The sequence below is a fragment of the Rosa rugosa genome, chromosome 2 (genome assembly GCF_958449725.1).
Source record: "Rosa rugosa chromosome 2, drRosRugo1.1, whole genome shotgun sequence".
In the NCBI taxonomy this organism is placed as follows: Eukaryota; Viridiplantae; Streptophyta; class Magnoliopsida; order Rosales; family Rosaceae; genus Rosa; species Rosa rugosa.
This window is the reverse complement of record NC_084821.1, coordinates 42,634,546-42,650,061: the sequence shown is the minus strand read 5'-3', so window position 1 is coordinate 42,650,061 and position 15,516 is coordinate 42,634,546. Positions and strand designations below refer to the sequence as shown.

Here is a 15,516-nt window from a genome sequence, read left to right as displayed (position 1 = left end):
GGTTTTGAATTACTTATTCAATCTATCAATAAGACGTTTAGGGCATTTGAAACAAGATAGAATATGATTTGGCATTCCAAATAGATTAGACTTTAATAAAGTTAACTTACCTCCTCGAGAGAGAGTATGACATTAAACAAGCTTGAAAATGGGCACCGATCACTCCAATTCCCAACGCTTTGCTTGTGAACATCGGAGATATTATTGAGGTAGCATATAAATCCATATTTTTCAATAAGACTAATTGGTTTCACTTGCTAAAAGAAGTTATTGCTGGGCTAATTGCTTGGCTATTTATTGTGGCATTTTACTTTGGCTCTCTCTCTCTGCAATTTCGGCAACTAGAGTTTGGAGTATTATGTACTAGCCCCTTAACATGTGCTCCGCACATGTCAATTAGCTTTTTTTTTTTTTTTTTTTTAAATTAAAAAAGTTATAACAATTTCTCTCATAATTTTAGGGAAGCTTCTCATTTTTTCATGAGAGGTATTGCAATTTTTTCAAATATAATATACTCTATTGACTATTTTATCCTCATATAGAAATAATTTATTTATTAATATTTATATTATGTGAGGGCATGTATATGGTACTTCAAAAATTTAACCATTCACTCAAGAATTGGCTTAATTATATAAGATGTTGGCATCTATATGTTAAATAATAATTGTTTTGATATTTTAGGCAATCTCCAATGGTGGGTTTAAAGTCAAAATTATAAACCCTTAATGTTTAAGAAATCTAGTCGCCATGATTTGAACACCCACGAAACTACTCCACCGAGCTGTCTAATCTACCAAAAGTAGTCTCGTGAGTGTTTAAATCACAACGACTAAATTTTTTAAACATGAAATTCAATTATATATGTCATCTTCAACATAAACCAAAAGCATTAGTTCATGTTCATTTGCTCCCAAATGACACAGAAAATGATGAAGACCCAGGATTGATGGCCATCAACCCACAAAACTTATGTTTTTATTGTATTTTTGTAAATAGATTCCACATGTCAATTTTATCCTTACATTTAACTGAAAATACCAAAAGGTCAAATGGAGCCTAAGCTTATGTATCAGATTGTCATCTTTTGAAGACTAGGTACCAAATTGTCAAATTGGTCATACCTCAGATACACCATAGAAGCAATTTACCCATAAGAGAAACACCGCTAGCTAAATAAGTAAGTTTTTTTTTATATGAATGATATAATAAATTAACAATTATAATTCATAGAATTTCCTCCCAATAATAGGAAGCTCAAGTCCTATAGTTTTGTGGGGTTTATGTATCTTTCATCTGCAACGGGAAAAATATTATGAATGAGATCTAACAAGTTTCCCATAATGGGAAAAGGAAAAGGATCAGAACCAGGGAAAGTTATTAAACTTGCAGTCCTGCTTGGTAATTGATCGCTTGTTCTACTTTACATAAAGGACTCCATTGAGTACTTAAACCTCTCTCAACTTCATCAGATCGATCTGATATCTAGAATGAAGATGCGGTTTACTTGATCAGTCGGCCTCACTTCGCTGACAAGAAGATGGTCCAACGTCTTTTGTCACTAGATGGTCAAAAACGTTACAAGAAATCCATCCTCGTGTTGTAGATCTTGTTCTCAAAATTGAAAACGCATCCTTCATCTGTAAACTCTATTACATGGATCCCAAATTGTTTGTAAACTAAACTAAGTTCGTTAATCAAGTATGTTGTTATATTGGTTGTACTTGTTGCAGCCTCAACATCTTTGTCACTAATAAGACTAGTTTTATATGTCAATTTTCATTAAAGTTGGAGGAAAGAAAAGAATTTTAATATGGTTGACAAATACGGCTCTCAATTTTGTAGTTTTGTTTCCTCTAGCTTGAAAGAAATTTGACTTATATAAGAGCAACTCCAACAGTTTCCCTAAATCTTGTTTTTTTCTCTCTATTTTAGGGGAAAATAGCCTTTTTTTTCCTCTAACAGATTTCCAATACCTATCTCCATTTTAGAGAAACTGAAGAGAGAGAAAACAAAAATCCTATATTTACAGCAAATTCTTTTTTGAGTTGAAGGAGGTTAATCTTTATTGGTAATCAAGCAAAACTTAGGGTACAGGCATATCAGCCTCTATTACATCATAAAGAAAGAAAGGAACATCAGACCAAATAAAACTTTGATCATTAGATGAAGCATAAGTTGCCACCATATGTGCAGCTTTATTTGCTTCTCTTCTAGCGTGCACCACCTTGGAGTTAGGCAGAAAGGCCAAATCCACACTTATATCTTCATAAAGTCTCCCAAGAGCAGAGGTATTTTTAGTGGTAGTTTGACAAAGCTGTTGTTTCAAGACCAAGCAATCAGTTTCAAACAAAGCCGGATGAAGAGCGTTAGTCAACACATAACTCACTGCTTCCTTACAGGCCATTAGTTATGCATGTTCAGCAGATTGACAAAGCTGTTGTTTCAAGACCAAGCAATCAGTTTCAAACAAAGCCGGATGAAGAGCGTTAGTCAACACATAACTCACTGCTTCCTTACAGGCCATTAGTTATGCATGTTCAGCAGATTGAACATTGGAAATGGCTTTGCCCACTGCCCCCAAGAAAGTACCACTAGCATCTCGAATAACAAAGCCTATTGCAGCCTTGCCTGAGCCCCGATTATAAGCCCCATCGAAATTTACCTTTAGCCAACCTTGTGGAGGAACTTTCCACTTAAGAACTCTCCCTAGATTCTGGGACATTTGTAGCTTCGAATTATGGAAGATAAAACTGCTCAACCTTGCAGCTAACAAAAGAGCAATATCACTAGATGAAGTAGCTTTGTTCTCCCAGACCCTAGCATTCCTCTCCTTCCAAACACCCCAAATAAAAAATAACAATTGAGTGAAAGCAGTTTTGGGAAGCTTCTCTGAACAGTAACAAAGCCAATTAAGGGCATCAAGCTGATCAGTCTCCATTCCAAAGCAGCCACTGTTTATCGCAGAATGCGAAGCCATCACCTCCCTTGTAAAAGGACAATTACGGCATAGATGAATGATAGTTTCATCCTCTCTAGTACATATATAGTACACAAGTTTGTGAATCCAACACAACTTGCTTGGAAGCAAGTCTATCAAAAGTCGGAAGAATATTATGACATATTTACAGCAAATTCTAAAATTATAGGGAATCATTTTTTTAGGAAGTTTTCACTCTTTATCTCTTCTCTCTTCAAAAAATATTTATCTTCATCATTAATTATTTGATAACATTTGTGAAATTTTAAAAATATTACTATATTTAATCATTTTTTTTTATGAAATACTATATTTAATCATGGATAATAAATATTAAAATATTAGGAAATAAAAAAAACCCTATGAGAGCAGCGCCGCTCTTCCTCAACCCTAGCCCACCGAGGCTAGGCTATCTACCTCCGGCCACCAACAGCCGATCTCTAAGCCAGCCATGGCTCTGGCCAGTACACAACAACAAAGGATGGAATATGATGGTGCGGGTTCCGACTCAACACCATGGAAGTGCAGAGCAACCTGATTGCCCTCTGCCTATTGCTTTACCTGATCTGGGGAACCTAGTCTTCTCCGGCGAAGGACGGAACAAGATCGATCAACCCCAAATCGAGGCACTCCTTGTCAAGATGATCTCAATCAGATCTGGCGCGGGGTGTTGGAATATGGGCGATCGCATTGGAGGTCCACTAGGATTGTGCCCGTGGCCTCTCCTCCATCATCAATGGCAACCTATTCCAATCTCATTGTCATCGGACTCATTGAGCATGACGGCTACTGTCTCCTCCACGAGGCCAAGGCTAGGCCTCTCTCAATCCCAATTTGCTGCTGAAGCCCTGGTTTTAATGGGGACTGTGGATCGATCTACTTCGTCCTGGCCAGGGACGTCAAGGCGAGGTGAGAGGCTCCGCTTGGGCGCTGCCGGCGGTAAAGCATGCAGAGATGGAGTGGCGCTCTCGATTGCGGTGGTGCACAGTGGTGGATGGCTCCTGCTCTGGTGGATGGTTTTAACGCTATCGGCGCTGGTGCTGTTGTTTTGGCTTATCAAACTCCTCATCCAGCCTTTCTCGTCAATCTGGTTCCGATCAGATTCGATGTTCAATGACTTGGGCGGGGATGTCCTGATGGTGCAACTGTCTCTGTGGTTGCACTTGGTGGTCGTCGCAGCGTCAGGTGGCAGTGGAGTCCGAGACACGGAGCTGCTAGAAGGTTGCGCGGCGCCGAGATTGGCTGGGCCTTTTGGGCTTGCTTACTCTTTTTGGGACTGGGATGAGGTCTTTGGGCCTTATCTTGGGCCTCATGAGGAATGGGTCAGCCTTCTAGGGCTGAGTCTCATTTAGGTTTTATTTACCTAGCCTATTTACTTGTCTTTGTAACATAGTTTATAGGCTTTCTTGAATAAGTGAGCATGGATACCGTCAAATGATCGGACCTAATCTATGTATCGCTGTGGTTTTACCACAAACTCTTTATCTGCCCAGAGATGGTTGAGGGAGGATATGTAATGGTCCTTTCTAGCCTGAGTAATATTAATATATCGACATGATATTTTTCAAAAAAAAAATAAAAAATCATGGATAATAAATTATAGAGAATATGATAGAGAATCTATTGAAATTGTGGAAGAAGAACTATAGAGATTTTAACCTTTTTTTTTTTTTTAATCAAACCCAAAACCGGGTGCCAATATATTCATTTAAAGCCAGAATAAACCGTTACATACTCTTCCGCTGCCATCTAAAGACAGACAAAAAGATAGTGGTAGTACCCACAGTGGTACATAGAAATAGACCCACTCATTTGACATTCATGCACGTAGACATAGCCAGAATCCTTCTTTGGTACAACTCCAGAGGCGTTAGAGATGCATAGAGTGCACACAAATGCTTAGGTTCCTAATACATAGAAATTTTAACTTTTAAATCTACATAATATGATATGAATTTTATAGGGAAGCTATTGAAGATGTTCTAACACTACCTCTTTCAGTATTCAGGATATTGAGGCTCCATCGAGTGCAACCAATGTTACAACAAACTTTTATCAAACTTGGTTTGGTTTATGAAAAAGCAGGAATCCCTGTATAGAAATAAGGATGTGGTGCTCATCTTATGTGCATAAGTCGTGAACAAGATCTAGAATACGATGATAGATTTTTTTGAAAAAAAATTCTGAAGGAAGATTGCCAAAAAGTTTAGGAATTAATGAAATGAAAACTAGATTAGAGTACGTTAACATTATGGTTTCATCATTGTCCACAAGGGCTGGTAGCTCAACAGAAAGTATCGCTAAAATAATAATTGGGTCTTAACGATTATGATAGTTCGCTGTCCATAGTTCGCTATCCTCATCTGTTTACATTGTTGAGATTATGAAATCGGTATATCGTAAAAATCATCTACATAATAGAGCAATGTGCAGCATGCTACGAGTACCACTACCTACTGTACACGTTTTATTGGGTTAATTAGTTTCAAACTTCAACGCCATGTTCACATTTCATAGTTCCATTTTTATGCAACAGCGATTCAGATTAAAGCATTAAACGGGCCCAACAAATATATAGTTTGATCTTTTGCTCGCTAGCTACGCACCTTAAGTCTCTCATATTCTTAGTGGAGAAGACACGAAAGTCCCAAGGAAATTGCGAGTAATGCTAGGTGAACCACCTAGAGCCCAGGTTAGGTGGCAACTTATGTGTCGTATCCATATCATTAAAGCATAATTTCTTATTTTTATATTTCTATGTTTTCTTAATTACAAAAATTCCTTTTTTTTTCTTTTTTACTTTCTTGATTTTGTCTAAACCCTATTTTTTTTTTTTGTGATATTATCTGGGCAACGTCTTCTCTATTAGACGTTGTTTTCTTTTCTCCTCCTCTCACCCCTCCTCAACCCTCTCACCTCTTCTTCAATTGATCAACGCCTTCTCAATTTGATCTCGGTTTCCTCACAAGTATCGTCAACAAACCCTCTGCCTAAACGTGGTTAGTTCTTTTTTTTTTTTTCTTCCTAAGTATGAAACACGAATAGCATAGCTTGTTCAAAATTAGGGTTTAGGGGGAAGTGGATTTGAATTAGGATTTGATCAACACATTCTCAGTCTGATTTTAGTTTCCTCACAAGCATTGTTAATAGAGCCTTTGCCCATTCTAATCGTGTTTCATACTCAGGAAAAAAAAAAAAAAAAAACTAACCACGTTTAGGCAGAGCGTTTGTTGACGATACTTGCGAGGAAACCGAGATCAAATTGAGAAGGCGTTGATCAATTGAAGAAGAGGTGAGAGGGTTGAGGAGGGGTGAGAGGAGGAGAAAAGAAAACAACGTCTGATAGAGAAGACGTTTGCCCAAATAATATCACAAAGAAAAAAAAAAGGTTTAAGAGATAAAAGAGAGTTTCTATTGGGACCTCCAAATCTGCTCACTTGACCTCACTCTATTATGAATTATTAAATTAAAATGACATATATAACCTACTATAAAATGACTATTAGGGACAATAATTATATCTAAAAAATTGTTATATTTATTTTCTCTAGACTTTCCAATTCAATAATATTAGATTGCATTCTTTATTATTTTCCCTATCTATTTTCATTTTCTAATTTCACTACATACTCATTAAAGCATTCATATATATATATTTATTAAGAAATAAAACTATGATTAAGATAAAAATGTATGATATGCATATTGGTCACGGAGAACAAAATAAATTGTATTATGCCCTAAATCTAAATCTACCCATTATATTTGTAAAAAGAAGAAGAAAAAAAAAAGAGCTAGCAAATAAAAAAATATATATATATATTTAAATAATTAATCATGAGGTACAAAAAATAGAGAAACATTAAGAAAAAATGATTAATCTTTATTTTTTTTAACAGCTAAAAAAGAAAAAGTAAATAAAAAAATCACATAATAGTTCAAGTTATTTTATTTTTATTAATTTTTAAAACTCAATACCTTGTGTTTTATTTTTTTTTATTGGATAAGAGATTTATGTTGTCAAATTAAGGAATGGAGATGTAATTAAGATTTATAGAGTAATTAAATCATTGAAATGACTAAGTTTTTTATTATAAAGATCTTAGTTTGTTTGTAGATTAATTATATGAGTGAGGTTATTTGAGGAACTTTAGTGAGGTTTAATGAGCAAATTAAGTATTTGAAAATTTGATAGGAGGTGTAAAAAGCATAGAGGTCAAGTGAGTAAATTTGGAGGTTCCAATAGAAAAACTCGAGATAAAATCAAGAAAGTAAAAAAGAAAAAAGAAAAAAAGAAGGAATTTTTGTAATTAAGAAAACATAGAAATATAAAAATAAAAAATTATGCTTTAATGATATGGATAAGTCACATAAGCTACCACCTAAGGTGGGCTCTAGGTGGTTTCTCAAAAAGTGGTTCACCTAGCATTACTCGGAAATTGCATCACAAAAATGCAAAGTGGGCACTGTGCAAAGCCATAGAACTTACCAATATCTATATAAATGTCAAGTACATGCAGCTATATAGGTAAGTTGACATGTTTTAGTAAAAAAAACCACCAAAATGCATCTTCTACTTTGTTTTTGGTGAACAGAAATAATGACCTTATCGACCAGCGTCATAAAGAAGTGCATGCTTGGGAACAAAGAATTCCGGCCATACCACCTGCCTCTTTTCTCAAGTTCATATACCAAACCAATCCATTACCATCAGAAACCAAGCTTCGTGCATTATATTATATGATTTCATACATAGTGATCTTTCATTATGGCTGATGATAAGTCAAGGCGGAGTTACTAAGTACTATCTAGCTAGCCTCTCTGATCGTGTCTTGCTCTATAAGTCTTGTGGGCAATGATTCAATTCCCATTTCTTCTCAACTAAACTACCTACTTCTAACGTGTTTAGAAAGGGAAGGAACCAGTTTTGAGATGAACTTGACCTTTAAACAATCTCTTTTGTATCCACATATTGTTGTTTTTCTTGTAAAATCTACACACTCACGACTACAAATGAGTCACCTAATGAAAGATTAAATGGAAGGCAACTACCAACTACCACATTCCCATCAGTGACCCAATGAAGGATTGAATGAAGGCGAACAAAAATATTAGCGAACACCTCCCGATTCTACAACTCGTAGGGAAATCTCAATCACTGTTGGTTACCATCTCGGGTGAAGTAGGTAATAATCACCTGAGGTAGGTAATAATCTTGGTTACTATGCAGAGAGAGCTTCAATCATACAACGATTGAAGATACAATTTTCAAGAAAAATATCGTTTCATTTTACAGAGACGTGTACTTAAAACTATTTTTTTCTTTAACCCATGTATATCGTCATGTCTCTATATCCAACATATTCTATGAATAATAATGACCGACTTTGAGACCAAAATCAGTGTCAGCACTCAGCAGTACTATGTACTGTCCAGGTTTTTTCAAACCAATTGTTGAAATCCATGACGTTTTTATACTTTGAGTTTCTTCTATAATTTCAACTCTATCCATAAAATGGTCGGCTCTTGCAGCTGAAGACGAATGAATTTGTTTATCATGCCGCATGGGGTTTCTTGGTTTCAGACTACAGAGGGATGTCCCAGTTCATTTAATCTTGAGCAAGTTAGGCAATTTTACACATAGGGGCTGTTTGTGTATTAGCAGCTCATGATGTAGTAGTAGAATTTCTCACATAGCCAAACACGAGTGTAGGAGTAAAGGAATGATTAATGGACTTGGGTGGCGGCGGCAGTTACGTTTTATGTTTTTAGCTTGCTTCATCATTCCGACTTTTTTTTTTCTTTTGTAAAAATGACAATTATTTCTTCACCCCAGCCCATCTCATCCTATAGTGTCAGTAATATAAGAATATGTGACATTCCCAGTGTCTATTATATCAATAACCAATCAACATGTCACAGCTCACCAGCCTCACCATTTAACTTTATATATACAACTAATTAAGTAGTAAACGTTGATAATGCAATTCAGTTGCTGCATCTTTGTAATGTGAGATATAAACTAAACCAAACAATGTAGAAACACTCTTTCTCGAATATTTTAGGGTCAGCCGTGTAATATAGTTAGTTAGTTAAGCAACTAACGTTTTCGAAAAGAAAAAAACCATATATGAAGAGGGTGCATGTTGTATTGGATGGTAATGGAAACAGAGAGATTACGTATAGAAGTGAAATTAAAGAAATGGTGTATTGATATTCTGCTCATCAACATCCCAACAAGAACAACCTTCATAACAACGCCCTCAAACAGGCAAGAGCTAGCAGACAATCCAACGTTCACATTTAAACTTGTACCTACCATATAATTAACAACGTTCACATTTGTAGGCCAAGAATTTCCCCCTAAAACATCATCATTCTAATTCACAATTAAAAGCCGATAGACAGAATTGAAGAAACCCATACCATTCAGCACCATATTCCCAACAGTGACAATTCGGCCACCAAACTACAACCCCTCATCCAAACACTACCGTCTGATTCAATAAAACAAACACGTGTACGCTTAGAAAGATGTAGATCCCAATGATTAGCTAGGCTAGAAGAACCACAGTAGAATAATTCAAACTCCAATAATCACCCATTAGAAACTGAAAGAAAACGGTCATGTCTTTCCGGCCGTTGCGGGGTGTGTACGAAGTAATGGATTTTACAGCCTAGATAGCCTCTCCATTTTCACCATTGCCACTCCCTCGTGGCCCCACGTCCCATTTTTCCCACTAACCCCACTCCCTCCTCCCACTCCCTCCTCAATCTCCGTCATCGATCGCTTTCTTCCACTCTATAAAGCTACGGCTGCACTCACCAATCACCAAACCTTAAAACCTCTCACAAGCTCTCTGCTTCTTTCATTGGAACCAGAGCTAGCCATCGAAGATGACCCCCTTCACATTCCCAGTTTTAGCCTCTCTGCTTCTCTCAATCTTCTCCATCGCCTTTGCAGCTGGTACGTATACAATTCCATTCATTTACATGCATATAAATTTTGTACTAAAATCATTATATTGATTTGATTTGTGGTACGTTCTTGATTTGCAGAAAAGGGTAGTATCGGAATTAACTATGGCCGAATAGCGAACAATCTACCAGCACCAACCCAAGTTGTGGAGCTGCTCAAATCCCAAGGCATCACCAACGTCAAGCTCTACGACACCGACTCCGCCGTCCTCAATGCCCTGGCCAACTCAAACATAAGCGTCGTCGTTTGTCTCCCCAACGAGCTTCTCTCCTCCGCCGCAAACGACCAGTCGTTTGCCGACAGATGGGTTCAAGCCAACATCTCCCACTACTACCCCAAAACCCAAATCGAAGCCATTGCTGTCGGAAACGAAGTATTCGACGACAAGAACAACACCACCGACTTCCTCGTACCCGCCATGAAAAACATCCACACTTCCTTAAAAAAGTACAACCTCGACTCCTCCATAAAACTCTCTTCCCCAATTGCCCTCAGCGCCCTCCAAAACTCCTACCCTCCTTCTGCCGGATCGTTCAAACCCGACTTGGTCCAACCCGTCATCAAACCCCTCCTGGATTTTCTCCAACAAACCGGGTCGTATCTCATGGTTAATGCCTACCCGTTTTTCGCTTACGCGGCTAACTCCGATAAGATCTCCTTGGATTACACCCTGTTTAAGCAGAACCCGGGCAACTTGGACTCGGGTAATGGGCTTCGTTACATGAGTTTGTTGGAGGCCCAACTGGACGCCGTTTCAGCTGCCATGTCAGCAATCGGGCACAAGGACGTGAAGATGGTCGTGACGGAGACGGGCTGGCCTTCTAACGGCGACGAGAATGAGATTGGCGCCGGCAAGGAAAATGCAGCGGCGTATAACGGGAACTTGGTGCGTAGAGTTTTAACAGGAGCCGGAACGCCGTTAAAGCCTCAGGACACACTCAACGTGTACTTGTTCGCTCTCTTCAACGAGAATCAGAAACCAGGTCCCACATCGGAGAGGAACTACGGGCTGTTCTACCCGGACGAGAAGAAAGTCTACGACATACCACTCACGGCGGCGGAGCTCAGTGACGGCCAGTCAACTCCGGCCAACGAGAGTAAGACCCAAGTGACGACGCAACCATCGGGCAACACGTGGTGCGTGGCGAATGTGAATGCCGGAGAGGAGAAGCTTCAGGCCGCGCTGGATTATGCTTGCGGAGAAGGAGGGGCGGATTGCCGTCCGATTACTGATGGGTCCACGTGTTTCAATCCGAACACTCTTGAGGCGCACGCTTCTTATGCGTTCAATAGCTATTACCAGAAGAAGGCTCGTGGAACCGGAACCTGCAATTTTGGGGGTGCAGCTTATGTTGTTACTCAACCTCCGAGTACGTTTTCTTCTCTACCATCTCTCTTAAACTTGGTTTCGATTTAGTATGAACTTTTATCATGTTTCGGAGTATTATGTAATATTATTTGTTTGATCTTTAGTCTAATTAGGGGCTGTTTTTGTTGCAGGGTATGGGACCTGTGAGTTCCCAACAGGTTACTGAAGGAAGAACGATGGAGCTGTTTGAGGAATGATTATCCAGATGGAGATTCAGATTATTTAATTTTATGGATATTAGGGAATTTGATTGAATTAATTTTATTGCATTTGTTATTACTATTAGTATTAAAGCGAATAGATATGGTGGTATGGTGGCTTGACTTGCTGTAATTAACTTCCTATTATATAGATTTCTTATCTTAATCATCTATATCTTCCTTCTCCCTACTGTCTTTGTCTTATACGATTGTGTACGTAGTAGTCAAATATTATTATATATGTTGGTGATAAACCTATGTTAATTTTCATTGAGATGGTGGATGTTTGATTTTGTTTCAACCAAGTGTCCAAGTTGTTGGGCAAGTCGGTCTAATGACTAGTTCTTTCTTCTTCTTCTTTTCACCAAGAAAAAGTTAATTAAATGGGCTCATAAAAGGATTGGCAAAAATATAAATGATCAAGCTCATACGGCCAAAAGGGAAAACCCAGGTCATTTCCAAGTCAAAAATCTAAAGAATATTAGTAACCATCAGAGAAAAACAAAGAAAGAGTACAGTGCACAGCTGCTACTCTCTGTTTTTACAAGAAATACTGGACCAGTGTCTTGTGACAGTGTAATTTTTAGAAATACTGGACTCTGGTCCTCAAGGGAAGGCTTAAGGCCAAATGATGACATCCAAATGATAGAATTATCAATTAAAAAAAAGAGGGCATTCGAATTAATTAGATTCTATGTAGGGGGCGGATCTTTGGCCACTTATTAGAAATCTATTAATCGTTAAAAGACAATTGATAAAAAAAAATTTAATAAATGCAATACATAATATAAAGGGAAAATTTTGCAAACAGTACACCAAGTAAAGGCTACTAAAAATTTCCATACACAAAGTTCCAAACCGAACATTTTGGTACATGAAACCTGAAACCCGACCCACTATTTAGACACAACGTCAATGACGCCGTTAGTTTCAGTGCCACCTAGCCTAATTTGAGGGGTAATTTGGTATCTTCGAGTTTTTACTTTGAGCACCCGGCTCTTTCTCTCTTACTCTGGGCACCCAACGTTCTCTCGCTCTCCCTCTCTTTGACTCACTATGGGCACCCATCTCTCTTCCTCCCTCCCAATCTCAATCACCTCTGCAATTCCAACCATTACCATCAATCAACACCCTTCAATTCTCAAGCTTCTCCACCGAAACCAAACTTTTTAAGGATTGAACAACTACAAAGACGCAATCGTGAATCTCTCATCCTCACCTCCCACATCTTCTCTCTATTGGGTTCATCTGTTCAAGATCTCCAACTCCAATCTAGGGTTTTTGTTGCTGTGATAGTTGAATTGATGGCTACAGTGAGTGAGGAAGATATGGAGTACGAGAGTGATCCAGAGGAGGCTTAACTCTATTAAAAAATAAAATAAAAATACTAGTAACAAAACCCTGCGAATATCCTTTCCCTCTTGTTCATCGTGTCTATCAAAAGCAAAGCTTTGGCTTCAGGCATGGCTAGCTATCCAAGAAATTCAAAGTAAGTTCTATCGCCTTACTTCTATGATCTAAGCATTGAACCCAGTCCCTCACCTTTAATTGCGAAAACCCAATTTGATCAAGAAATTCGAAATTTGATTTGATATTGTTGTTGGACAATTCAAGGTTTCAATTACGACCGCTGGCGATGCGGAGGCGGGCGGCGGCGAGCGACGATGAGGAAGGTGAAGGTGAGGGGAGGAAGAATCGTGCGTGGATCCAACGGCTCCTATTCACTCTGATGAATCGGACGATAGAAGAAGAAATTAATGAGGATATTCGTCGCTCCAGAGCTTCTGGAATGGCCCAAGAAGGACAAGCGCCGCCTCCTCCACGCCTTGTACCATGTCAGCGATCTCGAGCGCACCATCAAGTTTTACACTGAGGCTCTCTGGATGAAGCTGTTGCGGCAGAGGGATATTCCGGAAGAGAAGTACTTGAATGCTTTCCTCGAATTCGGGCCGGAAGAAGTGAACTTTGTAATGGAGCTCACTTACAATTATGGAGTTACTTCCTATAATATTGGGATTGGGTTTGGTTACAAAAGAGCTTGGAGGAAAGATAACAAGAGAGTAGGTAAAGGATTGGGAAAATTTTCAGTCGCGGCCATGGAGGGAGAGAAAGAGAGAGAGAGTCAAAGTCAGAAAGATGTAAAAGTACTAAATTACCCTCTAACAAATGAGTAATGACATAAGAGTAAACGGCGTCAGTGACGACATGTCTACAAAGTGGGTCGGGCTCGAGAGTCCGTGTACCAAAATGATCGGTTTGAAACATTATGTATGAAAATTATTAGTAGCCTTTACTTGGTGTACTGTTTGCAAAATTTTCCCAAACCTAATATAAATTCAAATAATCATTCATTAATATTTTTTTTTCTCTCTCCTTCAAATTCTTCCAAATTAAAAAAATCATTGATAACTACCCTATATTGGAATATCGAATAACACTTTTTAGGAGTGGCTGCTGGGTACGCTATCTATTGCATCTAAGGAACATGTAGCTAAGTTCTTAATGCATGTTATTGTGTGGTGTCTGAAAAAACAAGAATAGTTAACTTTGGGAGCAAAAGAGACAGCATGCTTCTTAGGCTGTTTGGTATGAGGAGTATAAAAAAATTAATCTGCAACCTTAGGAGCCTAGGAGAGCACGTGAGAAGTGGAGTAGACCAGAGGTGGGTTGGTTGAAAGTTAATTGTGAAGGTGCATATCAGCCGGCTACTAGGAGGGGAGGCGCTGGTATTGTTTTTCCTGACTCTGAGGGTATTTTCCTGGTTAGAGCAGCCAGGCCTTTTCCTTTACTCACATCACCCTTTCATAGAGATGGTGGTTCTTAGGGAAGGAGTATTGTTGGCAAATGCTTTACAGTATGGGCATGGGGTTTTTGAGATTGATTGCTTTCTACTGGTTCACGCTCTTGATGCAAGGGAACCAGATTTGTCTACAATGAGCTTGCTACTAGATGAAATTAAGGTAGTGTTGCAAAGGCATTCAAAGTATAGAGTGAAATATGTACCAATTATAGTGCACACACCAGGACCAAGTCCACATACTCCTACCATGGTATGGCTGGGATTTATTAGTACTAAACAATAAACTATAACTACACCAATCATGATCCCCTGGTCAGCTACTGACCATGGATCATTTGGTCAGTCACCGTCCGATTGAAATCGGACGGCTGACAGATAAGTGATGAAATCTGGGATGAGTTCTGTCAGCCGTCCTATTTCAATTGGACGGTGACTGACCAAATGATCCCTGGTCAGTAGCTGACCAGGGGAACGGGACAAGCAAAGTAAACATGAACTAAAAACCAAACAAGCCAGACTGGGCCCAGTGCATGATACCCAGCGTAAGACCCATCTAAGGGGATAAGGAGATCACACCAAACCATAGCCGCGCTCCACCTGTCGTACCACCACCTTCACTAGACCATCCAGCCGCAGGACTCCGGCAGCCATCGCCCCACCATCAGATCTCTGCTATCGACATCCCTCTGAATGCACCGCCATCAACGACCCACAAAATCGAGTTGGGTCGCAACTAGTCGAGCGCACCCCAATCCGATTCAATTTTTCCACCCCACGTCCATTGACGCTTCAAATTCAGGCTTTTAGGCAGCAATTCGAACTGCCCTTCACCATCCCTTCACCATGGCAAGGCTCCCAAACACGCAACGTTCTACCCTTCTCCCAATTTCATCATGGATCTCAGGCCATTGTCCACACAAACAGCCAAGAGAGGCTCATTTACCATTCCGTCTGATTACCATGTCACGAGGACGAGCCATCAGACGGAGGAGGAAAGCAAACTAGCGGCGCAACAGGGACTATGGTTTTTTCTCTCTTCTTTGTTATTTACATGAGGTGCTTGTTCAAAAACATACTTCATACAAAACCCTAATATAAATTTGGAGAACCCATAATAATTTATTCATCATGTAGACAAGAAAATCATATAGAATGATAAAACCCCAAAATATTACTAAAGATAACCAA

The 15,516-nt window shown here is 39.0% G+C and overlaps 1 protein-coding gene across 1 annotated transcript; it reads left to right on the top strand.

Annotated features, from left to right (window-relative positions):
- The first annotated feature begins 9,787 nt into the window (after positions 1 to 9,787).
- On the top strand, positions 9,788 to 11,804 carry LOC133731714 (glucan endo-1,3-beta-glucosidase 13). The gene is made up of 3 exons (XM_062159120.1): positions 9,788 to 9,947; positions 10,040 to 11,329; positions 11,460 to 11,804. Exons 1-3 carry the CDS (start codon positions 9,878 to 9,880, stop codon positions 11,492 to 11,494), a joined length of 1,395 nt encoding a protein of 464 aa, XP_062015104.1. The 5' UTR covers positions 9,788 to 9,877; the 3' UTR covers positions 11,495 to 11,804.
- Positions 11,805 to 15,516: the final 3,712 nt, after the last annotated feature.